The sequence below is a fragment of the Halichoerus grypus genome, chromosome 1 (assembly GCF_964656455.1).
Source record: "Halichoerus grypus chromosome 1, mHalGry1.hap1.1, whole genome shotgun sequence".
NCBI lineage: Eukaryota > Metazoa > Chordata > Mammalia > Carnivora > Phocidae > Halichoerus > Halichoerus grypus.
In genome coordinates this window covers 124,048,672-124,076,032 of record NC_135712.1, presented here as the reverse complement: position 1 = coordinate 124,076,032, position 27,361 = coordinate 124,048,672, and the positions used below count along the sequence as shown (strand labels likewise).

The 27,361-nt window shown below is 45.1% G+C and overlaps 1 protein-coding gene across 2 annotated transcripts in view; it reads left to right on the top strand.

Annotated features, from left to right (window-relative positions):
• The window catches only part of EPHB1 (EPH receptor B1), a 504,178-nt gene that overhangs the window by 441,821 nt on the left and 34,996 nt on the right, over positions 1 to 27,361 (top strand). For both annotated transcript variants that reach the window (XM_078071630.1, XM_078071629.1), the window contains exons 11-12: positions 7,490 to 7,737; positions 15,573 to 15,788. In XM_078071630.1, the coding sequence (XP_077927756.1) occupies positions 7,490 to 7,737; positions 15,573 to 15,788 (464 nt within the window). The remainder of the gene's footprint in view (positions 1 to 7,489; positions 7,738 to 15,572; positions 15,789 to 27,361) is intronic.

Here is a 27,361-nt window from a genome sequence, read left to right as displayed (position 1 = left end):
ACTGTCAAGTGCATGAAAATGTAGGTAGAGGTGACACTAGAAGGTGGCTTCCAGAGGAAGATATGGCAATTGTATTTTATTAATAAATCTCCTCCTCTGACTCCAGCAGCTGCCGATTCAGCATTTCTACAGATAACTTTTTGTGAGAGAGAGGCAGGCTTATGGAGAGAGGGCTAGGTGAGCTGGGGAGGGGGATCTGTGATGTGCACAGATTGGGAATGGAGCCAGCAAGGCCCACCAGTTCTCTTCTTTGAAGAAGACGGGTTTCTTGGGAGTGTTTTGGTAGAAAGGTCACCTGCCAACCTGACTCTCCTGGGCTTATTCAAAGTGAGGGTGGGAGCATGAGGGTGGCCTCAATACTGGACAAGAGTCACAACAGGAAGGGTTTTCAGAAGAGGAAATCAAATAGATGTCTTGAGTAATTATGATTAAAATAACTGGCATATATTGAACACTCACCATGGACATACTTTACAAGCATTGTCTCACTTCACTCCCTTAATGTGAGGGAGGGTGTGTGTGTGTGTGTTTGTGTGTGTGTGTGTTTAAACTGGTGAGGAAATAAACATTCAGAGGATGGCTTGCCAAAGATGGTGCTGTCTGCTGAGTGAATAATAGAGCAAGAATTGAAACGTAGACACGGCTGATCTAGGTCTGGTGAATATAACCCCCACACAGCTACCACTTTGGGTACTGTTCTGGAAAAGAACAGTTAAGTATACAGGAATGTTACTTCTGATGGTAAACTCTGTCTGGGAGTTTGGAATATGCAAACTTCCTTGCTGGCAATGATGAAACTGTCCTAGAATTCAGTATGTCCATGGGGAGTGGACAGGCGCCCCACATTTCCTGGGGAGTGCAAGTTCTTCCGTCCGCCAGTCCTCGTCTTCTAGTATGATTAGCTGTCTACCTTAAGAAGGATAATGATGAGGACCAAGATATGTAGCATTTTCAGTATGTGTTTGTTTACATTATGAAAACAATGTCATCGACAGGTGGGCAGTTGTTGAATGACCACGAACAGCCATAAGAAAAGAGAAAATCCGTTCACTCTCACTGTGTAGGTATTAAGTATTGTGGACACCATGGCTATTGAGCAGGTTCCATTTCATCTGCTAACTCCAGTAGCCCGGTAATGGGGACCTGGGGAGCTCTGCTGAAAAGGAGGAATAGCACTGTGATCAATAAGGAATGTCTGTCCTGGGTGCGGGGTTAGGAGGTAGCGGACTGCCTGCCATGGTTTTACTATCCCTGGTTTAGCTATAACCTACTTACCTTGCCCAGGCTACTGTGATAAAATTGGCTGGTAATCATACTTTAAAACCTAGTTTAAATTTATTCTTTAAAAGTTCCTTTTCTGGTGGAAGCTTGAATTAGTAACTAGAAGCTCTGCTTTCCTTTTTTTCCCCCAAGGCAGTTTGTGACTTCAAAATGCTGTTGCTAAAAAAAAGAGAGAAAGAGAGAGAGTGCAATTGTGTGTAGCTTCTCACTGCACATAGCCAACAGTCACCGCTCAAAATACCTGCTGGCAGGTTGGATGTTTCATTTTCAAAAATTGAAAATTCTTTCCTTCTGATTTTCTATATAATAGTTGAGGCATTTAATGCTGCCAAACCACTTCTTCTCTCTTCCTCATTATGTCAAGGAAAGGAGGAAAGAGGAACTGGTGAGGAGCTGAAAACTTGTAGGGGATAATTTCAGGAGCTGTCTGGAGGACAGTCGTGGGAACTGGCTGCATTACCCTCAGCGGACAGCCTGGAGGGCCGTGGTTCTCAAACTTGAGCCAGGTGTCAGAATCCTCTTGGAGGCATATTAAAACTCATGTCACAGAACCCCACCTACTGAGCTTCTGACCCAGAAGGTCCAGCCGGAGCTGGAGAATCTGCATTTTCTAACAAGTTCCCTGGTGATGCTGATGCTGTTGGACGGAAAGCACACCTTGAGAACCAAGCCTGGCCCCCAGACTGGCCTGAAGCCAGAGAGAAGTCCTAGCCAAAGGGTAGGAGAGGCTCCAAGGTCAGCTGCGAGGATGCATGCCAATCAAAGTCCAGCCAGACCAAAATTAGGCTGGCTATAATCACTGTCAGTGAAGGATCCACATAGCAAGAATCAACCATAACCACTACCCAGTCATTTCCTACAAGCATCTATTTTAAATATAATGTTAATGCTTGATTCGTGGAGAATATTTTTAGGTATTATGAATTTTTATCAAAAACTGCAAAATGTATGGCCATGGTTGGGAGCTCTTGTAAAAGGAAGCTCTCTAGAGCTCAGATCATGGGAAATCAAAGCATCACAGACAGCGAGCTCTAGCCCTAATGACAGGCAAGGTGTCAAGAAGCAAAAATAGTGTCTTGAGAATGGTACATGAACCTGAAGTCAAAGGTCAAGGGGACAGAGTCTCTCAGACTGTAAGCCACCCAAAGCTTTGGTTTTCTGTTACTAACAGTGGGAGGATGCCCACCGACTCCCACTCCCTACGAACCTTGGTGGTGCTAGAGGGCCAGAGCCCCCACACTTCAGCACCCGAGGCTGACCTGGGGACACCTTCCACTCCCAGATACCTGGCAGCCGGCCTTCCCCACCACCCCTGGCATAAAGCCCTACTTTGTCTTGGGTCCCACTAGTTTGCAGAAACCTGCTCTTCCTCCTTTTTCTCTTCCAGAGCCCACCTCCCACACGGGCCAACCCCCCTCACGCCCCTACCCCCAGCTTGCCTTAAATCTAAACTACAGTGTGTAGTTTACAAAACACCTTCTCCAAGACTCAGCACCCCATGGTCCATCCTTTCTTTTTATTGTGTAAAGCTGAGAAAGCTGAGCCTAGGGGAAGTGACGTGCCCCGAGTCCGGTGACCGGGCTGGTGTCCACACGAGCTGCTTCCTCCACTCCCTGCCCCAGTCCCTCTCCCAGCGCTGGGGCCACGTAATGACAGGGTGGAGCACAGCCTCTGAGTGAGGACTAAGTGGCTCCCTTGGCAGTGGGTACTTTGAAAACCTCTGGGTTTGGAGAATATGAAGTCATTTCTTTGCCAGACAGGAAAGGAGCTATTTTTGCAGAATCAGTATGAAGCCTGCAGAGCAGATCCCTGAGAGCAGTAACGCCATAGCGACTGACTACAAAGCCCGGCTCCCTACCCAAGGAGAGCACGTGTTTTTACAGTCTGTATTTTTTTTAGAGCAGTTTTAGGTTCTCAGTAAAATCGAGGGGAAGGGACAGAGATTTCCCATAGACTCCTTGCTCTACACATACACAGCGTCCCCCCCCCACCAACAGCAGCCCCACCAGAGAGGTACCTTGATGGATAAACCTACCTTGACTCATCATTATCACCCCCAGTCCATGCTTTACAGGAGGGGTCACTCTTGGGGTCATATACTGTATAGACTGGGACAAATGTATAATGACATGTGGCACCTTGACAGTTGCAGACAGAGTGGTTCCACTGCCCTGAAAATCCTCTCCGGAGAGCCCATTTTTAGTTTATCATTTTTAAAACCTATATGATGCAACCCCCCACAGAGGATACAGCTTTAAGCTCAAGGAGTAGAAGCACTGCACTTGGAAACCAGTCAGCCACAAAGGTTAAACAGTGGAATAACATTTGTCAGTTCGGAAAGTAGTGTGAGCCACACCGCTCTAGGTAGATAGAACTTGCCAAAGCCACACCTTTGCTGGTCTCTTCCCTCTTGTGTTCTTTCTTTCCACTCACGTCTATATAGCCCACACTCGGAGGCAGCCCATACACAAGCCCTGCTTTCCAAGGGATTCAAAGGTGTAGTGATAAAGCCCAGGTATCCCCGGGCCTTCAGGGGCACCTGGATGGCTCAGTTGGTTAAGCATCCAACTCTTGATTTCAGCTCAGGTCATGATCTCAGGGTCCTGGGATCAAGCCCCACATGGGGCTCCACACTCAGCAGGGAGTCTGCTTGAGATTCTCTCTCTCCCTCTACCCCTCCCCCCCACAAGTGCTCTCTTTCTCTTTCTCTCTCTCTCTCTAATAAATAAAATCTTAAAAAAAAAAAAAGAATTCCAGGGCCTTCGGCAGTTCCCTAATCCATCTGAGATAGGCTTGGGTACTTTAGACCCATGGTGCTCAACCTGGCTGTGCATCAGAACCACCTGGGCAGCCAGGCCTGGCTTCACGGGCCTGTGACCAGTGTCATCACCCCAGGCCCCAGGTTGAGAGGGGCCCACACTTGGTTTAATGCCCTGCCATCACAGTCTTGAAATCCTGCATAATTTTTGAACAAGAAGTCCTGCAGTTTCATTTTGTACCTGGTCTGACCCACAAATTATGTCGCTGATCCTGCTTCTACTCAGGGTGCACCCAGACAAGCGAATCAGAATTCCTAGAGGTGGGACCCAGGCCTCTGTACTTTGTACAAAGTACACCTGCTCCCCAGGGTTCTGCAGGGGGTGGCCAACTTTGGGAACCACTGGCATAGAAGAGAAGTCTTTAACTGGGGCGTTCCTGTGTGTGTTGTAGGGGACATCAGATTCACCTGGGACACTTTCCCCAAATCCACACACTGATGTAGAAATTGATGAAGATTCTGATTCATAAATATTCTGACCCCCCCCCCGCCTGCCAGGCAGGAAGTTTCAATGACTGTGAGATCTATGAGCTAGGCCCACTGTGTTTGCAGTTCCCTACATGTGAGTTGCAGTGACAGTGACAGCACATGAACTGTTAGGACCTGCACAGCTGGGGCATGGTGGTCCCTGGATTGTGACTTCATAGCCACCCTGCTGAGAAGTATGGCAGGGGGCAAAGTGTGGGGCACCGACAGCAATCCTGGCTCTGACTCGCAGCTGGAGGGTTTGGGGCGTGTTTTCTTTGCGCCCCAGTTTCCTTACTAGTAAAATGAACATAATAACACCCAACTCGCGAGGGTGCTATGAGGATTAAATGAGATAAGATATGCAAAGAGCCTAGCACATTGCCTGGCACCTAGTAGGTGGTCAATAGATATTGGTGTCCTATCTCCTCCAAGAAGAAATATTACTGTACCTTTCCCTTCAACCACTGTCTTTTTACTAAAGAAAATATGACTCATTATTATAGCAACAAGGAAGAAATGCTAACCAATATTCTTCAATTAGTATACTTATCAAATATGCAATCTATATTCATTCAGCTCATGGTTCCTGAATACTTGCCAGGTCAAGGTGTCAGAAGGATGGATTTTATATACACACACACAGATTACAGAGCATACATATACATACACATATATATGCATACATACAGATGTATGTATGCATGTATACAAATATATACACATGCATATACACACATACTATACACAAGCATATATACATATACATACACACACATATGTGACAGGTCCCTGTTGTGCAGTACTTTTAAAAAAAATTTACGCAGTCGAACAACGAAAGTAATGCTTATTATAACAATTCAAACAATATAAAAGAAATTAGATTAAGTTGACTGACTTTACTTCCCCACTCCTATTCCCACCCTTGTAAAGCAACCATTTTTAAAAAGAATTTGAAGTTATAAATAAATTTTACGTGGATTTTTCCCATTGTTTTTCTTTTGCATCAACGCACACACACTCTCCATTTGGGTACATACTGTGTTCACATTCCGTAACTTTCTTTCCTCTTCTTCTTCATTGAACAATACAATGCGGACATCTTTTGAAGTCCGGACACATGACTCATCTACTAGTTTTCAGTAGCTCATGGCATTCCCCAGGATGGATGGTCATTTTCCAGCCATTCCCCTGGCTTTGGGCATAGTGTTTTGCTATAGAAGAAGATGGTGCAGTAACAGTCTTTTAAAAACATTTAAATACTGGTACTTCTACTTTTTTCGGATAGAGCAGGGATAGAGTGTCCAGCAGGTTACAACCCAAGAGCAGACAAAGCAGAAGCCAAGCAGGTAACAATAACTATGCTCCCCCATCCCTTTGACGGGCATGTCTACCCCTACCAGGCACCACAGTGGGCCTTACAAGATAAGAACATGAACGAAACTCCATCTGACTTCAAGCAGTTCAGCAAAGCAGCATTTGGTTCATGTCAAAACCGGTGTCACACGTGATCTATGTCCTCAGATCCACGTTGAGATCATCCTAATGGTGCTTGTGCCAACCTCTACTCTGGCCCTAGCTTCCGACAAATCTCATGGACTCTGGAGCAATTTTGCGTGAAGAGCCCTTTCCTGCAGCTTCCTTCCAGTGACTTCTGCAGCAGAAAACAAAGGGAACTCCCAAATCACAGAGGCGATGTTAACTTGCTTTTCTAATTCGGCCAGTCATTGATCTGCTCACAGTTTGCTCCATCATTTTCTTCCAGAAGCTAAAGGTGAAAGCAAAGGTCCCCCCAGCGGAAAGCCACCAGGCCCCGTCTCCCATCAGGCCTTCGCCACATGTCAGTGATGCACTTACAAGTAGACCCTAAACTGCCTCACATGAAAGAACTGGAAGTTACGAAGCCAAACAAAATCGTAGAACAACTCTTGAAAGCACATTTAACAGGATTCAACAGATTTTGTAAAGCAGCTATGAAATAGTGCCACCAGAATTGTTTTTACTCTGGGTGATGTTCCCGCACAAATGTTGAAATGCTGTGGCACCGCGGAGGTGTGCTGCTCGCGTTCGCTCCGAGAAACCACCTCCTGTTCAGCTGCCGGGTGTGCAGGGCGCCACCAGCCTCCAGCTGCCCTGCCTTCAGGACCTGCCTCAGTTTCCCTGCAGCCCCGGCCGTGACTGAGCGTGGCGGGAGGCTGGAGCCTGGGCCTTCCTGGCATGGGTGCTCTGTACTCGGAAGCGGCCCAGGGGTGGAGAAAACAGACAGGGCTGCTTCAGCCAGGGCTGCGTGGCGATCTGGAGCTCTCCTTATCCATGCCTGCTTCCTCCTTTCTTTTCATAAGGTCAGGTCTGCATCGTGATCTGGGACTCTGGCCAATCCTGCTTCCCCTCCTTGTATCCTGCACGGTGTCCACTAACTTCCCTTCCTGACTGCTTTCTGGGTGACCCAGTAGACGCAGAAACTTTCGGGGCAGTGTAGGAACATGAACATTATCCATCTCATTCAGAGCACTAAAGAACCTGAACATATCCCCTCGCCCCTGGATGTTCTTGCGCCAGGCTCTGCTAAAAATGAATTATGGTCTGCCAAAGTGAAACTGACCGTTTCATTTTAATTATTCAGCTGGGACACAAATGAAAAACCAAACGTGAGGAAAAACAAACTTATACAGACTCTGAAATTCCACTTTAGTTACCCCAACTATTTCAAAGAACTGAGGCAAGGGACGTATTTTAATATAACCTCTGTGTTTGCCATGAACTGATCGGGGCCAGGACACCGTAGTTTCAATGAGAGAACACTGTCTCCATCTCTGCCACTTTCACCGCAATTCCACTCTGAGCACTATTGTGCCCGCCACTATTGTGCCCTGGTGGTTCTGCAGACTGAGAAGGAAATTGGTAATGATTGCATTCTTGTTGCAGGGGAGTTTGGAGAGGTGTACAAGGGGCGTCTGAAACTTCCGGGCAAGAGGGAAATCTATGTGGCCATCAAGACACTGAAGGCCGGGTACTCCGAGAAGCAGCGTCGGGACTTCCTGAGCGAGGCCAGCATCATGGGCCAGTTTGACCATCCCAACATCATCCGCCTGGAAGGCGTGGTCACCAAGAGTCGGCCCGTCATGATCATCACGGAGTTCATGGAGAACGGCGCTTTGGATTCTTTCCTCAGGGTAAGAGCGGCTCGGGGGCGTGGGTGACGTTAGCAGTGTGGGATGGATGCTGGGGAGGAGTGTCTGCATGAGGCTAACCTGCCACTTAGGAATCGCCTGATGAAATGAGGGTGGGCATTGGAAATGGTAGCGAGGTTGACAGATTTGTTTCTGAAAGGATAGAACAAAGAGGAGCCTGTGGACCCCGTGGTAGGAGGAGAGCGTGGAGTGGGGCCTCGATAAATGCTCGTTGGATGAATACAAATGAATAGAGGCAGCTGACGAATGGCCATCGGCATCTGCATGAATCACAGAGATTGAGGAGACTCTCAGCGGCTACACTGGCCCGTGTGATTCCTGCAGACGCCAGTGGCCATCTCTGCTTTTCCCCAGCACAGCCCGCCCAGCCTGCTCCCTGCATTTGCAGCTCAGAGATAAAACAGGCCACCCTTTCTGATACCCGGCTCCCCCACCTTCGGAGGAGGTGCTCCTGGGCAGGAGAGGAAGAGACAGTGTCACAAGCATTCACAGGTCTTTTCTGTGACTCTAAACCAACCTGCGGCAGAGGTGGGCGGGGGCCTCGAGGCCTTATGGCTGGGAGATCTGTAAATGGTCATTGTCAAACATGCTCCCATGGACCTATGCCGGGATGGTTTGCCTCTTTGTGGGACATCACAGAGTGACTCAGAGTGGGGGTGGGTGAGCACAGCCATGATGCCAATGTCTGGGGAGTCAGCTGGCAGAGCACAGGGCGGCCAGCAAGTCCTGCCTTGGACCCAAGCCTCAGATGGGGACTGGGGGGAGGTGGAGGGCCTGAGAGCAGAGGGTGTGTGGGCAGCATCACAATGGGACAGGGTCTCCTTAGCAAGGACTTCAGGGTAATACCAAGTGGCAGGCTATGCTTGTCACCAAAGCTACCAAACAGTAGCTGTGGCTGCAGATCAAAGGATCATTCAGATACTTGGTCTTGAAATATTCATGGGGCCACTGCTGTGGTCACGCCCTCTACTGGGTTCTGGGCCTATACACATGAAAGCGACATTGCTCTAATGCTAAGTAAGAAATCACCCAAGATTTCAGTGGCTCACCACAATTTATTTTGTTCATGAATCTGCAATCTGCGCTCGTTGGGGACATCTCTGTTCCATGTGGTGTCAGCTGGGGCACTTCAAGATCTGGGGCCTGGAATCATCCAAAGACTCACTCACTCATCAGTCTGGCAGCTGATGCTAGGTATCAGCTGGCCTGTCTCCAGGTGGCCTGCATGGGCTTCCTCACAGGAAGCTGGGTCCCAAGAACAAACGTCTCATGAGAAAAAGGCAGAAGCTGGACCACTCTTGTAACTTAGCTTCAAGTCCCACAGTACCCTTTGACCACTGCGAGGGGCTGCCCAGATTCAAGGGGGGGAAATGGGCTCCCCCATTTTGATGGGGGGCAATTACATGATGTTGTCTTATGCATAAGCGATGGGAGGTCCTGTTGTGCCCATCTTAGAGACTACAACCTGCCACAGCGGTCCCTTCTCTGAGGACCTGAGTGCCCAAAGCGTCCAGCAATCATCTGCCCAGATTCTTTATGTTTCCACGTGTGGTGTGAAGATGTATGGTGAGCCAAGAAGAACTGAAATCTTCCTGGGGGAGCCAGGGAAGGCTTTAAAGAGGAGGGAAAATTATCTGATACTGGAGAATGAGGCACTCGCCAGGCAGGCAGGGGAGAAGGCAGGTACGATGGAACAATTGAGCAGTGTGTTCAAAGGCCAGAGCCAGCATGGCCTATCTGGTAATCTTTCAGCAGCTGTGTGGTGGCTCGAAAACTCAGACTCAGGGCCGAGGGGCTGCCGTGTGGAAGGGTAGCTCGGGCGCTTGTCTAGAAGCTGCATTTGCACAGACTGGCTACTTCGGCAGGGCAAGCACACGCTTTTACCTCCTCTGCGTTTTTAGGCAGTAGCGGCTAATTTTTGGTGGGGGGCCTGGGATGACAACGGATGGGACTGACGTACTAGCCTAGTACGGCCTCCTTCAAGGTACGGCTTATGCCCTTTATTTTAAAACCCCTGGTACCTAACACAGGGAGCACCTGGTCAGTGCTGGTTGAGTGAAAAACATAAAAAGCCATTTCTGGCACCAAAGTGTTTGGGAATGGCGGGAGAAATAGGAGTCATCCTGAGTGTACATGATCTCCCCTTCTTATAGCCAGACCCCTCACGTCAGAGTGGGATAAAGACTGTGCTTTCCTGGGGGCATTCATTCGTGATCAGAGATCTCATGAAGACAGCCAAATAAAAGTGAATAGAAGACAATGTTAGGAGAAAAAGCATTTTCTGGAACCAGCCTCCAGACCTTTTTAGGAGCCATTTATTTCCTACGAGTCACCTGATTGTACTTCACAGAGTCGCAACATGATTTGAGGACTGTGATCAGACTTTCTCCCCTGGAACATACAAGCGAACGAGGAGATTCATTCTCGGGAGCCTGCAGAAAATCAAAAGCCCACATGGATGCTCCACACAGGGCTCTTTCCGCGTGGGGCCCAGGACATGGGGGCATGCTGGACACCAGTATTTTTCATGATGATGAGGCCCAGGTGGTGGGAGAAGAGCCAGGGGCAAGTGAGGAACACAGGGCAACAGAGGATAAGGGATGGCAAGGAAGGAACGGCCAGAGCAGGCAGCACCAGGAGGAGAGGGGAAATGAAGCGTTTCTGACTCCTCGCACAGCATGGAGGCAGGTAATCTGTAAATCTAATTTCAGCCTTACTACCAAACCCTGGAGCAGAGCAACATTAATTGATGTATCTGCTGCTTGGTAAAATTGAAAAGTAGGTCATCAGTGCAGTTCTGCAGGGCCCATCTTCTGGGAAGTAGTATAATTTTAGGATCACCATTCAGAGAAGAAAGGAAAAGAGTTAGTCCTCAATTTGTGCAACTGCCCCCCTCCCCCCCCACTACCAAACTGGTCATGATGGTTTACAATGAGTCTGAGAGGCTGTGGGCATCGGGGATCCAGTGAGCACATTGGACATGGCTTCTCACAGCCCACGTACTGCTCCTCTCCCATTGCAGGATGTAGAATCCTTCACCTTCTGGAAGGATTAGAAGCACCATTATTTTTTAACCGCATGTTCGGTAGGTTCATTATTGTCCATTTTTGAAAATATCTGCACCATGGATTATGTAGCATGAAAATCCATAATTAAACATTTGCTTGTTGGCACTCAAACTTAGGGGATTCAATCTGGTGGCTCTTGTATAGTCTTAAGAACACCCCCTGTAGCCCTCATCAGTGTCCCTCCCGTGCCAGAGCGAAGAAGGTCAACGTGCTCTGGAAGGCCTTCCTGCCTAGCTTGGCCTTATGGTCACTGCTGGTTCATCCACAGATGGTCATAGCTGTAAGACTCTTAGAAGTTACTGAGCAATGTCAAAGGTGGACATTTCTTATCAGGGAGGCTCATTCATGGGCTGGAGCTAGATGACCATAACCCAGAGGTCAGGAAGAGAATACCAGACTGGATGCCCCGAGACCTCGGTTCTGCTTAGGGCTCCACTGTGAGTCACCCGGTGGCCTTGAGCAAATCTGTTAACTCAATTTCCCAATCTATAAACTAAAGGCTTCGAGCTGGAGGATCTTGAAAGTTAGGTCTCTTACAGTTAAAAAAAAAAAAATCTATGATTCATTCTCTTCAAACAAATCAAATAATGGTTTCATTTCCTGAAGTGGATTTGTCAATGAAAGTTGAAATACCTAAATCCTTCCTGCCTAATAAAAGGACCAGCAAGTGGCTTCAGTGAATTTGCTGAAAAGCAATTTCAGCAGAAAGCACTTCAGGAAGGAAAGAAAGTTTAAATCACTTCACCCAGGCCTGTATTTTTTCTCTATACGGTGTTTTTACCATGTGATCAGCATGGAGCCTGACCCTTTTCCAAAGTCACTAGGAAACCTGGGCTTTTTCTGTCTTTTTTATCTTTGGATGCTGGTGTTCCTATCTTTGGAAGTTCTTCTTGGGAAGTTACACCAATGAACTGAACATAAAACAGTTGAACATGGCAGGGGATCTTCATATGTTTATATCTTTAAGTTTCACCAAAATTATGAACTCAACAGGCACGATCCTGTCTTATCGTGATACGTGATTCCTCTGCAGGTTCTAAAGAAAATGTGTTGCCATTGCAAAGTCAGCATATTCTATGGAAAAGACCCCGGACAGGAGTTAAAAGATTCAAATCAGAGTAGCATATTTGAGGTACTCATGCCCCTACTTTCTTTTTCTAGGACCATGGCAGACATCATTAATCAATCATGTCACTTTTTGCTGCAAAGCTTATATGCAGCCTTCTCCTCCACACATTTGAGGAAGTCGTTACCATCAGAGATGGAACGTCAGTGGAGAAGTAATTTGCTATTCTGGACTTAGATTCTTGTTATAAGTCAAAGCCACACGGAGTGATTTAAGGCTAATCACTTAAACTTTCTGGACTTCCTTTATCTCCTCTGAAAAGCAATAAACTATCCCCTGCCTTGCACAAAGGAGGATCAAAAAGTATTCTATAAGTGTGACTTGCCATTCAAAAGTCAAGAAATGGAAGAAATCATGTTTGTTCATTAACTGACCTAAATGTCCAGCCTGCATCATTAGGCCCCAATCGTCCACTACTACAGTTGGTGTGTAGACTGTTGGGGGGTCTCCTACAGATGCCAACCCGTTGAGCTCAGAATGCACTGCGGACTAGGTTCTCCTATGGTAATGATCCTAGGATGTCTCCCAAACACACCAGGAAGCTGCAGGAACCTACAGTCCTGGCCCCAGGTGTCCTCCATTCCTCTCACCAGGTATCTGAGTACATGGGGGAGCTGGTTTGTGAGACATTATGGCCTGGCTGATAATACCAGCAGTCCTTGCTGCTGTCTTAGTATTCACGGGCACAGAGACAAGCCCTTTCACATGTATTGTCTCACTTAACCTCGCCAAAATCCTATGAAGAATGGACAGCATGTTCTTGTGTTACGGATGTGGGAATGACAGCTCTGGAAGTTAAATGACTTGCCCAAGTGCACACAGTCAATGCGTGGCAGAGCCTAGACCCCAGTCTGGGTCTGTCTGTCTCGAAAGCCTGGACTTTTCACCACTTCTTGGCCTTTGCTGACCCCAGAAACTCTAAGGGTGACTGATCTAAATATTAAAACAAATAAGATAGTAAAGCTGTTCCATGTAGGCTTAAAGGATTTAAAGTAGAAACAGACATATTGCTGCACACTCTTTCAACATTTCTTTTCCCAGAGTTGTTTACAGTCACCACAAGTCCCCTCCCCAAAATCTATCTACAAGCCGGCTTCTTTTGGGAGACATTCATTTTTAACCACATTGTTGTCTACACTTACAGAGAGGAAGTAACAAACTGAATTGGAAAAATATGACCCTTGTGACTTGCAGCTGAGATACATTTTCTAATATACAGAAGTTGCATGACAACTTTCTGGGGAGGCAGGTCCCCAGAGACCTACTTAGAGAAAATGAATGGTGCTAGCAAAAGCCTGGCTAACTTCTCGAGGAGGTGTTGATTGAAGTTCATTAGTGAGAAGGAGGATTCGCATCACTCACGGCACATCCAGCTCTCGCAGATGGGCACCATGTGCTGAACACCAGAGTTTCCAAAAAAGCAGATCTGTACTTCCTTTTGGAGTTGGTTAGAAGAAAATATTGCAGAGAAAGCATTCCAGGCAGGCTGGGAGGGGGTTAAGGTTTGAGTTAGAAACAGTCTGGAACCTGGAGTGTGTCGATCCCAGTGTGTTTGGGGCTTCTCCTCTGGCGGGCATCTCAGGAAGGAGTGGAGGGAGGTCACTTGGCTCACTCTAATTGATCAAGGGGCAGAACCCTGGGACACAGACCCAGGCTTGCAATCTTGCATGAGGAAGTCTTCAACGTTCATACTATCATGGTTAGACTTTTTGGTTGGTGGGGTTTTCTCCAATAAACAGGGTATCTTTGCAATAGCTGTTTCATTTTTCCTTATTGATTGTTGCATAGAAAATGCTTTTGTAGAAGCACATGCATAAATGATGTGCCTCACACTTATTTAAGTGAGGTAGTGCATGTGAGCGCATTGTGTATCACCTCACAGGCACTCAATAAATGGGAGCTGTGCCCACTGTTTATGCTTTCTGTGTTTCGCCTGAGGGCACTGGGGAGTGGCTGCCTTGCCCGGTGTCCAGCAGTAACTGGACCAGACCCAGGGTGTTCTGCCTCCTCCCACCTCTCCCCCAGTCAAAGCATCTCAGTGCCTGGGCCATGCTCTACTTACAGAATACAACTTATAGCCCTTTGGGGGAGCAACTGGGGCTGTACTAGAAGAGAAAATGTGTTGTTGACAGCGTAGCACATGGTCCACTGATTTAACCAGTGGGTGCAGAAACCAAGAGTCAGGGGCTCTGGGGAGGCAAGAGGAAGGCTGATTCATTCACCGAGGTGTGTCATCGAACCACGAAGCAGAGCATTCCCCCAGGAAATGGTGAGCCCACCGATGATGGGAGAGGGGCAGCAGTGCAGGTGGGCCTGAGGAGGAGAAGCCCCAGCTCCCATTCTCTAAGAGGGTCCACATGCCAGACACTGTGTCTGTGCTTCTCCTGCCACTGACCCCTTTGAGGTGGGTGTGGTTATCCCAATGTCAAGGTTGACAGCCCTGGGAGGACCCAAGGAAGACACCTGAAGCATTTAATTCTGGAAACAGGGAGAGATGTAGCAGTCATAAGTTGAGCATATATTTATTGAGCTTTTTCTATTTACATTAAAGTTCTTAGCCCTAGGAGTACTGTGGTGCCCACAAGAAAGAGGGTCTTGTCTTCAAAGAGCTTAGAGTCAAGCGGCGGAGACAGATGGACAGGTGTGTGCACGTGGGCACACGCACACACACACACACACCTAAAACTTGTGATGTATGCTGAGAAGAAAAATAAGAACATGCACTGGGGCACCTGGGTGGCTCAGTCGGTTAAGCGTCCAACTCTTGATTTTGGTTCAGGTCATGATCTCAGAGTTGTGAGATCGAGCCCCGTGTCTGGCTCTGTGCTCAGCAGGGAGTCTGCTTGAGATTTTCTCTCTCTCCCTTCTCCCTCTCCCCTCTGACCCTCAAAGAGATAAATCTTAAAAAAAAATAAGAGCATGCACTAAAGACAGTAAGATAGAAAGTGTGTGCTATTTGGAGCAGGAGAGTAGTTGTGGAGACACTGTCTCCAAAGAAGGGACACTTACAGGGAGATCTGAGGGCAGGTAGGTGTTGATTGTGGGGAAGAGCAGCAGGGATGGCATGTGTAGGGGCCCTAAGGCAGGAAGAGCTTGGCTTAGGAACTGACTGAGAGGTCACCATGGCTGGCAGGTGAGGCGGTGGCTCATCCCCCGGGGTCCCATGGGCCATGCTAAGGAGTTTGGAGCTTTTCCTTAATGCAAGGGGAAGCTGTTATAGAGCTCGAAGCCTGGGAGTGGCATGGCCTGATTTTTGTTTTCCAAAGATGGCTCTAGCTACTGTGTAGAGAATGGATGGTGGGGGCAGGTGTGGGGAGGCTGTTACAGGTGATGGATGACGGTGACTTGGTTAGAACGGAGGCAGTGAGGATGGAGAGGCGTGGATGGCTTTGAGATGTAATTTGGAGATGGAATTGACAGGGCTTGGCAAGGAGGAGAGAGCAGAGCGTTCAAGGAGAGGCATGAGGGTGGGAGTGGGAGGGAGTGAGGGAAGGAGAAGGGCACAGTGAGCAGCATGGCCGGTCACTGACAGACGCTGACAAGCGGCAGGGCCACGGCACCTCGGCTTCTGCCTAACCACTGAAGCCCATCTTGATCCCAATGCCCTTTGTGTCTTGTTACAGCAAAATGACGGACAGTTCACAGTGATCCAGCTGGTGGGGATGCTCAGGGGTATTGCCGCGGGCATGAAGTACCTGGCCGAGATGAACTATGTGCATCGGGACCTGGCTGCTAGGAACATCCTGGTCAACAGTAACCTGGTGTGCAAGGTGTCTGACTTTGGCCTTTCCCGCTACCTCCAGGATGACACCTCAGACCCGACCTACACCAGCTCCTTGGTGAGTCCTTCCTGGTATTCTCAGGTAGAAGCGTGGCATGAATAAGAAGTGGCTGCACATGGCTGGGCGAGGGACCCATGGCAGGCAGGGCACACTGGGAGGGGCTGGGACCTGAACTTATCTCTCCACTGGGGGAAGAGGCTGCCAGATAGAGAAATAACAGCAGCTGGTTGTGAGGCAAGCATTTGGGCATAGGCTGTAAGGAAGGGTCAGGGTGTCTGCTCTGAAGCCCTGGTGTTCCTTGGTCGATAAGAAGAGAACATTCTGGAACAGGTGATCTGGGGGAATCCAGGTAGTTGGATGGTGGCATCAGAGATGTCCATCAGCAGAAGTAGGCACTGGGGGATTAGGTTCTGTGTCACCGGGCAGACCCTTGGTGCCCTTCTCCCACCCTAGTGCTTCCTGACAGTTTGAAGACAGACATCTACATGATGAGTCCTCTTACATTTGCGTTTACTGCCCAGCTTCCCCCTCCACAGTCCAAGCAGCTCCAATCACCTATGGCCAGCGCCTAGTTCACACAGTTCCAGTCAGAACTGTAACAGGTCCAAAGCCGAGCTCCTGGTTTACTCCATTTTCCTCCCCAATCTCTGCATCTCCCTGGTTGCACCAACTCAACTCATGACTAAAATCTGAGAATCAGCCTTGATTGCTCTCGCCTCACCATCCATGCCTAATCCCTCAGCAACTCCCATAGGTTCAAATAAAATCTGCCCCTTTCTTTCCTTCTCTACAGTCCCCACCCTATTCCAAAGCACCGTTCTCTTTCACCTGGTCCCTTCTAGTAGCTTCCTAACTGGTCTCCCTGGTTTCCTCTTGTCTCTTTATGTCCACTCCCAGTATATTTTTTAAAAAATAAAAACAATACAGAGAAGTAAAGGGAGAAAAGGTAACCAAGAAACCACAACTGCCCTGAAACAGGGGTCAGTAAGCTTTTCCTCAAAGGCCAGATAGTGTTTTAGGCTTTGTTGGCCAAGAGGTAAGACAGAGGATATTATGTAGATAAATATGTAACCATTTAAATTGTAATCTTTTAAAAAGGTATAAATACCGTTCTTACCTCATGGGCTACAAAAATCCAGGTGACCAGACCATAGTTTACCAACCCCTGTCCTGAAGCACCAATTTTAATAATTAGGTGTGTCTCTTATCACACTTTTCTCATTGTTCAAAATGTGAAAACTTTTATTTTGTAAAAATGGGATCATACTAAGCTCATTATACTGTCCTGCATGTGTGATGGGCATTCTTCCTGCCCAGCCGCTTTTCTAAAAGTTTGTGAACATTTACACTCCGCCAGGAATGTATGGTGCCCATCTTCTGACATCCTTACCATCAGTGAAGGTGATAGATCTTTAAAAATTTGCCAATCCAAAGATGAAAAATGATACTTCATTGTGTTTAAGTCTGCGTTTTCAACTGAGTGCTAGAGATACTACCTTACTGTCTTTTCACACAGTTACTGGGATGCATGTTTTCTCTTCTGTTAATTATCTGTACATGTCTTTACCTATTTTTCTATTGGGTTGTTTGCTGGTTTCTTAGAAATCTATAGGAAGTCTTTTTATATTAGGGATGTTAACCCTTTGTCTCCGCATATGATTCAATTAGTTCTCCTTCCTCCCATCTATTGTTCTTTTGCTATTGATGATATCTTTTGGCTTCCAAAAGTGGTTAATATTCATATAGTCAATAATATGCATCTTTTCTCTCTATGTCTTCTTGGGTTTTCTTGTTTATTTAAAATTTTCTCTTCACTCCAAGCTTATAAAGTGCTTTTTAAAGTTTTCTGTACTCTCTTACTGGGGGTTTTGTTCTATTATTTAAATGTTAAGTACACCTGAAATTTATTTATTTTTCCCAAGATTTTATTTTGGAAAAATTTCAAGCATACAGAGAGCTTGATAGAATTTACAGAGGATAGCCATCAACCCACCATCTAGGTTTTTAGAATTAATATCTTGCTGATTTATTATATAACTATCCATCTGATCTTTCCTTCTGCCCATTCTTCACTCCATCCTGTTTTGTTGATGCATTTCCAGATTTCATGCTCCTTTTGGCCATCTTTATGTCTGTCTTCTTTGGAAAAATGTCTATTCAGATCCTTTGCCGATTTTTTAAATTAGGTTGTTTGTTGTTGTTATTGAGTTACATGAGTTCTTTATATATTTTAGCTATTAACCCCTTATTGGATATATGATTTGCAAATATCTTCTCCCATTCAGTAACCTGCTTTTTCATTTTGTTGTTGGTGTCTTTTGCTGTGTAGAGGCTTTTTAGTTTGATGTGGTCCCATTTGTTTATATCCGTTTTTGTGTCCCTTGCCTTTGATGCCAGGTGCAATACAAAACATTCCTAAGATTAATGTTAAGGAGCTTACTGCCGGTTTTCTTCTAGGAGTTCTATAGTTCTAGGTCTTACATTCAAGTCTTTAATCCATTTTGAGTGGATTTTTATATATGGTATAAGATAATGGTTCAATTTCATTCTTTTGCATATAGCTGTCCAGTTTTCCCAACACACTTTATTGAAGAGACTGTCCTTTCCTCATTGTATATTCTTTGCTCCTTTGTTATAAATTACTTACCAGATAGGCATGGGTTTATTTCTGGGCTGTCTCTTCTGGTCCTGTTTTTATGCTTTTTATGCCAGTACCACACTGTTTTGATTACTCTAGCTTTGCAGTGTAGTTGGAAATCAAAGACTATGATATTTCAGGTTTTGTTCTTTTTTCCTCAAGATTGTTTTAGCTATTTGAGGTTGTGTGTGTGTGTGTGTGTGTGTGTGTGTGTGTGGTTCTATGTAAATTTTAGAATAATTTGTTCTAGTTCTGTAAAAAATGCCATTGGAATTTTGATAAGGATTACACTGAATCTGTAGATTGTTTTGGGTTGTATGGGCATTTTAACAATATTAATTCTTTTGATCTATGAGCATGGAATAACTTCCCATTTATTTCTGTCTTCTTCCATTTCTTCATCAATCTCTTATAGTTTTCAGTGTACAGGTCTTTCACCTCCTTGGTTAAATTTATTCCTAAGTATTTTATTCTTTTTAACCAACTGAGCCACCCAGGCGCCCCTAGTATTTTATTCTTTTTGATGTGATTGCAGATGGGATTGATAGTTTGTTATTAGTGTATAAAAATGCAGCATATTTTTGTACATTAATTTTGTATCTTACAACTTTACTGAATTCATTTATTGTTCTAACAGCTTTTTGGTGGAACATTTAGGGTTTTCTATATAAAGTATCATGTCATCTGCAAATACAGTTTTACTTCTTCCTTTCCAATTTGGATGCCTCTTATTTCTTTTTCTTGCCTAATCCCCCTGGCTAGGGCTTCCAATACTATGTTGAATAAAAATGAAGAGAGTGGGCATTCTTGTCTTATTCCTGATCATAGAAGAAAAGCTTTCAGCTTTTCACCACTGGGTATGATATTAGCCATATGCTTGTCATATATGGCCTTTATTATGATGAGGTACATTTCCTCTATACCCACTTTATTGAGAGTTTTCATCATAAATGGATATTGACTTTTGTCAAATGCTTTCTCTGTATCTACTGAGATGATCATATGATTTTATCTTTCATTTTGTTAATGCTATGTATGACGTTGATTGACCTGTAGATGTTGAACCATCCTTGCATCTCTGGAATAAATCCCATTTGATCATATTGTATGATTCTTTCAATGTATTACTGAATTTAGTTTGCTAATATCTTGTTGAGGATTTTTGCATCAAAATTCATTGGGAAGGGGTGCCTGGGTAGCTCAGTTGGTTAAGCATCTGCCTTCAGCTCAGGTCATGATCCCAGGGTCCTGGGATCAAACCCCACATCAGGCTTTCTGTTCAGTGGGACCTCTCCCTCTGCCTGCCACTCTGCCTACTTGTTCTCTCTATATATCTGTCAAATAAACAAATAAAATATTTAATAAAAAAATCATCAGGAATATTGGCTTGTAATTTTCTTTTTTTTTTTTATGGTATCTTTGTCTGGTTTTTGTACAAGCGTAATGCCAGCCTCATAAAATGAGCTCAGAAGTGTTCCCTGCAATTTTTTGAAAGAGTTTGAGAAGGATAGGTATTACATCTTCTTTGAATGGTTGGTAGAATTCACCAGTGAAACCATCTAGTCCAGGACTTATATTTGTTGGGAAGTTTTTCGATTACTGTTACAATCTCCTTACTAGTAATCAGTCTATTCAGATTTTCTGTTTATGATTCAGTCTTAGAAGATGGTAAAGTATTTATTTTTTCTAGGTTATCCAATTTGTTGGTGTATAATTATTCATAGCACTTTCTTATGACTTTTTGTTTTCTGAGGTATGAATTATAACTTCTCCTCTTCTATTTATGATTTAATAAATCTCTCTTTTTTTCTTGGTGAGTCTAGCAAAAGATGTGTCAATTTTACTTATTTTTTCAAAGAATCAGCTCTTAGTTTCATTGATACTTTCTATCATCTTTTCAATCTCTATTTCATTTCTTTATGCTCTGATCTTTATTATTTCCTTCCTTCCGCTAGCTATGGGTTTCATTGGTTCTTCTTTTTCTATTTCCTTTAGGTGTAATGTTAAATTGTTATTTGAGATTTCTCTTGTTTCTTAACTTAGGCCTGCATTGCTCTGAACTTCCCTCTTAGAACCACTTTTGCTGCATCTCAGAGATTTTGGTAAGAAATGAGTAAGTCTTAAGTATACATCTATAGAGTTTTAACGAATGCATACAACTGTGTAACCCAAACTCCTGTCAAGATACAAAACATTGCCATCACACTGGGAAGTTCCCTCGTAACCCTCCCCATTCTGTTCTCACCCCTACCCACACCCACAGGCAACCACTGTTCTGATTCTTTTTTCAACCATAGGTTTGTGTTGCCTGTTCTAGAACTTCACATAAGTGGCATCAGACAGCACATGCCCTTTGTGTCTGGCTGCAGTCTGTGAGATTCATTCGCATTGTTGTGTGCAGCAACAGTTTGTTTCTATTTATTGTAGTAGTTCATTATTTATATGTCTAGTCTTTTGTTGACAGACACAAGGGCTAGTCTCAAACTTGTTTTTGAATATGTACTAGGATATATATTTTTACCCTGTTTTCATACAGGTGAATAGATAATTATGTCAATACCACATATGAAATATATTGTCCATATTTTATTGAATCGCTTATCATCCTTGTCATATGTTAAGTTGCATATATGAACTATGTTTTTTTTTTATTTAAATTCAATTAGCCAACATATAGTACATCATTAGTTTCAGATGTAGAGTTCAGTTATTCATCAGTTACATGAGCATTGGGTGAACTATGTTTTGATTCTCAATTCTGCTCCCTCGATCTATTTCTTTATTCTATGCCCAACCATATTATTCTGATTGTGATAACTTTAGTGCAAGTTTTACTATCCGTATTGTTCTGATTATAATAACTTCAGCAAAAGTTTTACTGTTTGAATAAAGTAAGTTATCCTTCATTCTTCCTTAAAAAAAATCTTTGTTGGCTGTTCTCAAATATATTTTCTTACATGTGTAATTTAAAATCACTTTTTCCAATTCTAAAACATGCACACATGCACGTACACTCACGTTTGGAGTTTGAATGAAACTTTATTCTACTTTTGAAAGGACTGACATTTTAATGACTGTGAATCACCTAAATAATGTGAATCAAACATTTGTATATGCCTTATATTAAAAGTGTTTTAGGTAAAGGATTCCCCATCTGATTTTCTTGTATACATTAGTTAGATCATTTGTTGTGGTTTTTGTTTTTCTTCTAAATGATGAAGCTTACCAACTCCAAGAGCTAAGAGCTCTCAGGATTCTTCACAGTCATTATGTTCATCTGCCTCTCTCTATATATCATTATTCCTCTAGGCTTTGCTTTTTATCCAAAATAGAAACAAATAACATGTTTGCTGATCAAACAATTTGTGTTTCTAGAAGCACAAAGAATTTATTCACGTGAAAAGTATTCAGCATCTACTATGTGCTAGTACTGCTCAGAGGCTAGGGACACAATCATGATCAAAAAGAGACATTGTTACTACTCTCACATCACTCACAGGTTAATGAGGAAAGGAGACTTTAGTCAGACACATACACAAATAAGTGCATAATTATCAGTTGAGATAAGAGCTATTAAGTTCTGTGAGAACATGAATAAAACAATAAATAACAATATAATCTGACCATATCTAGCGGAATTAAGGAGGGCTTCCAGAAGAGGAGATGGTGCTCCAGCAGAGATTTGAAGAATAAGTCATCCAAATGAAAGGAGTAGTTTAGAACACTGAGAGATACAAATAACACATACAAAGACCCTGTGGCAAGAGAGAAAATGGAACATTAGAGGACCCCTATGCCTGGAATTTAGAAAAAGAGGAAGAAAGTGGGCAAGGAGGTCAGCAGCAGCCTCTTGGACACTTGTGATGGAATTTAGGGCCTTAGAGCAATGGGAAGTCATTCCAGGGCTGTGTGTGTATATGTGTGTGTATACATAGATGGATACACATGACCCAAAGGTGATGAATTTGCATTTTAAAAAAAATAACCTGGCTTTTCTCTTGCCTTTCCTTTCCAATCTCTTCTCTTCCCTTCTTTCAAAACAAAATAAAACAAAATGCTTTATTGGCTTTCTTCCTTTAATCTTTCAACAAAAAGCCACGTGTCAGGCCCAATGAAGGTAGATGTCTTGAACAAGGGAGGCATTCCCAGCAGGTACCTAGACCCACCTGCGAGGGAGCCAGCAGCCCAGCAAGGTTGGGAAATTAGCTATTTACAGAGAGATTGAGAAATATATTGGAGATAATGGGAGCTATTGGAAAAGGAGGTACAAATGTGGAAAACATCAAAACTAGAATGAATTATGTGGTGTTGAATTGGAATTGAAGGCATTGGTGTGAACTTGGGGTTTTTAATATATAAAGAGGTAGAGAAAAAAAATGCAGGCTGAGAGTGCCTCAAAGCAATGACACCACGTACAATACAATTACTTATTTGTAGAACTTGCGAAATTGTTGCACAGGTTCCTGAGGCTCTATTCATTATTTTCCCCAATTTTTCCTCTCTATTCCTTATAACTATCTTTAAGTTCATTGATTCTCTCCTTTGCCATCTCCATTTTGCTAAAAGAAAGTTCCTCTAGTGATTTTTTTCTGGTATTGCCTTTTTTAGCCTTACGATTTCTTATTAATCTTTCTTTTATAATTTCCAGGTCTCAATTGAGGTGTTTTATCTTTTTATGCATCATAAGCATATTTTTCTTTACCTCACTGAGCATAGCTATAATAGCTGCTTTAAAGCTGAGGTCATCCTTAGGTTGGCATGTTTCTTTCCCATGAAAATGGGTCACATTTCCCTGGCTTTCTGTATGTCTAGTAGTTTTGGATTAAGTACATTATGAATGTTATGACGTAAAGCCTCTAGGTGCTGTTATATTGATCCAAAGGGTATTGATGCTTCTGATTTAACAGGAAGTTAACTCAGTGAGACTCGACCTGCAAACTGTCATGTCTGCAGTGGGCAACAGCTCAGATTTCAGTTCCTGTGGTTTTCAGTCTGTCTCATACAGGCATGATTCAAGGGTCAGCCAGAGAGTCCGGAAAAGTTCATATCCAGAATTTGGGATTCTCTCTTCCTGGCTTTCTTATTTCCAGGGAGTCCCCCACAGCCCCCAACTCTCCAACCACCCTGATTATCCTGGGCTCCTTCCCTTGGTTCCTCCAGTCAAAAAGGAGGTGGGATTTTCAACTGGAGTTTTAGCCACAGGGCAGACAGTCCTCATAGCAAAATTGCAAAAGGTGAAACTCGTCTTGTGCTGTTCAGCTGCTGGAATGCCCAGATAGTTTTCCTTTATATTTTTCCTCTTACTTCCCTTTCTCGTCTCTTCTATTTTGTTGTTACTCGCTGGAGAGTCTGGTTGTTGGAAGTATAACCCCCCCACACCAAGAGTGGAATCTTCTGCTTGTTACTCTGAATCAGCAATACTGTAAAATAGTCCTTAAGACCTCTGTATTCCATCTTAATTCCCCTATTTCATGCAGTTCTTTCAAGACCTTTTTAACATCATCATCTTCTAATACGTCTTGTTTTACTTTATAAGTGAAGACCTCATTAATAGCTATTAAAGTTTTCTAGTTTTCCCTACGTGGCCCTCAGCTTTCATCTCTCATTCTGTCTTAATTCTCCACCATACTTTTCCCCAGGTCTTCCTTCTCTAAATTGCTATTTCTAGCCCCAGGATCATTTCCTTCCCACCAGGCTCCTAGAATAATGAACAGATAGAATTTGTTCCTTTGTGCTTTCTTACAGTTGGAATAAACCCACTAAACTAAGGAGGAGTTCTGAGTTACTGCTGGTAACATTCCCACCCTTTAAGAGGAAGAGATACGTGAGCTGGGCTGGGCTCTAATACTTGTATGGCTTACAGAACATTTCTGAATCCTGGAATGGGTGTTCACATTCACATCCTCATGTGTCTTGGTTTTCCCGCGTAGCCATAACCAAGTACCGTGGTCTAGGGGACTTGAACCACAGACCCTTATTTCTCATAGTTCTTCTGGAGCCTGGACAGTCCAAGATCAAGGCTCTGGCAGATTTGGTTCCTGGTGAGAGTCCTCTTACTGGCTTGCAGATGGTCACTTTCTCCCTGTATGGCAGAAGGAGCAAGAACTCTGGTCTCCTCTTCTTCCTCTGAGGACACTGATTTCATCATAGGAATCCTGCCCCTGTGACCTCATCTAAACCTAATAACCTGGGTGCCTGGGTGGCTCAGTTGTTAAGCGTCTGCCTTCAGCTCAGGTCATGGTCCCAGGGTCCTGGGGTCGAGTCCCACATCGGGCTCCCTGCTCCGCGGGGAGCCTGCTTCTCCCTCTCCCGCTCCCCCTGCTTGTGTTCTCTCTCTCGCTGTGTCTCTCTCTGTCAAATAAATAAATAAAATCTTTTAAAAAAATAAATAAATAAACCTAGTAACATCTCCAAGGCCCTACCTCCAAATACCATCACATCAGGGGTGGGGGGGGTAGGGCTTCAGCACATACATTTTGGGAGGACACGAACCTGCAGTCCAGAACACCATGCTTGAGTTACAGACTAGTTCTCAAGGTTTGACTTCCGAGGTCACATTACTTGTCCTGTCCTCTGTTACCAAAAGGAAAAAAAGTACACACATACCAGGAAAGGTGCCACATCTTTGATTAACTCTTTGCATTGGGGGCTCCCATGCACACTCACAAACTCAATCTTCACCCTTTCTCTCACGTTGGTGGACAGAGTCCCAATAGGATCCCACAGATCTTCTCTGCATGGTGGCTTTTTGGTTAAGTCAAAAGCTATACTCCAGCAGGGCTCACTTTCTCTTCTCATCAGGAGGAAGAGGCCCCATCCAGTCCCTTTGTGAGCAAAATCTTCCCTTCTTAGTATTCAGCCAGGTTCCTTCTGCCAAAGTAGTGTCAATTCTCCCATCCTTCAGAGCCCCAGGCTGTCTCTCTGAGAAGTCTCCAGCCTTGCGCTGTGCCTTCCCTTGGTCCCGCTCCCTGCAGGCCTCCCTGTTTCATCATAAACTGCGCTCCGTCTTCAAGGAGCCTCTGATCTCCCTCAGCCCCTTCCCCTTTGCTCCTCCTGCAGCTCCTTCCTCTTGTCTCAGGCCCGGGCTCCTCCCACACCCTGTGTTTCTGCAGCTTCTGATGCTTTCTGCCTTCCAAGCCCGCCAGTACCCCCTTCTCCTTGTTTTCTCTCTTCTAATGTCTGCTGGCATTCTCTGCCCCCTCTGCCTCCTCTGTGAACCTCAAACAGAGCTCTTCCTTGGGCATCTGCCCCTCCTAGCAGGAGGCAGAATCCATCTTCCCAGATGATCTGGCAGCTGCACCTTTGTCCTTCCATGATGGTTGTCCCCTTACCAGATCTTTCTTACCTGCTGTGCTGTCTGTTGTGCCCCTCCTTTCCCACACTGACTGCCTGGACTGGCTCAGGGACAGCTGGGCGGTTGCATTTCCTCTAGAATCTCCAGCACTGCTCTGGGCACTGGGCTTGGAGGGCCCATCCTTGCCATGGGACAAGGCACAACCTCTCCTGGAGGGCAATCCCTGTGAGCACCCGGCCCCACAGCTCATCCTGAACCTGTTGGGGAAGATCAGTCCTGCCCCTCATGTGCTCTGCAGAGGCCCCTGTTCCCTTGTGATGAATTTCGGTTATCCCAGGTCATGATGGAGACAGGACCTTGTCTCCTCCTCCCCTATTATTCCCATGAATTACTCTCTAGGCTGCAGCCTCCATCCTCCCTGTGTTTCTGGGGGACAACATCTGTACCAGACACAATTGGTTCTGTGCTGAAATCTGTAGGGCCTTTGCTTTCACAGAAAATTTTACCTTTATTCCATGATTTTATGCTGCCCATTTGAGCCCTACCTTCAGCAATGTCAGTTGGGAAAGGTAGGGCAAAAAGACACTCTCTAGAAATTTCTTGCTCTCTGGCATGGCAGAATAGTTCTTGGACATGATAAGAAGAATGCAGGACTTGCATTCAAACTGTGCTCTGTAAATCTGGCCTGGGGTCTCCTCATGCATCAAATGGGATGTGTGAGAATTTGTGAGATTTTTAAGAACCCATGTGGTAAACCGGAAACAACCCCCAGTTCAGGTCCTGCCCTGATCACAGCTTATGTGACCCTTGTGGGTGCTGCCATGAGTGCTTTCCATGCTCTCAGCACACAGACCCCATGGAAGACACACACAGATGGACATTCTCAAGGATAACTGGTAAAAAAAAGTCCTCTAACTGTCCCTATTCTTAGTCACTCCAAAACAGAAAACAATAAAGCAAAGAGCCTCCAGAATCCCAGGAAAAGATGATATTCACACAAGACAATTAAGGGCCCCTGGGATAGGATCACCATGGAAGGATTTTGAAGAAAACTTCTCAGGAGAGAGCAGGAGGAAAGGCAGCTGAGTTACTCCGTTCCTTGCCACGGCGGTGTCCACACCTCACTGTGCACCAGAACCCCCGGAGAGCTTGTGAAAGCACGGATTTCCGGACCCCACCTCCAGGGTTTTGGATCTGTAGGTCTGAGGTAGGACCCAGGAAGTGCTTGCACACAAACCCAGATAATGCTGATACCACTACTCTGGTACCGCGCTTGGAGAACCACTGCATTGAGGCTATTTTAGGGAGCATACATTTACTTCACATACTTGCATTGCAAAAAATGTCAATTATTTTTCAAAAAGCAAAGCAAGTCTGACAGAGTCCTCATCTTGTCAGACTGGAAAAGGATATGTATTTTCCATCATCTTGGAGCTCTTCCTCCCTCCCCAACCCCAGGGGAGTGTGAAGGCCCTGGGGCCACGTGTCGACACCGTGTCTCTGCATAGTCCGGAGCCCCTGTTTCTCTGGCCCAGTTTCACCTTTGTCTGAGGAGGCAGGGAAGGCACAGTCCCGGCAGAGGTCCCCACCACAGAGCCCCACACCAGCACCTGCTTCCAGGGCTTGAGACCCTCGCTCCGATCCTGCCACTTGGCTCCCCTAATAACCCAATTCCCAGAGCCTGAACTCCTCTCCCAT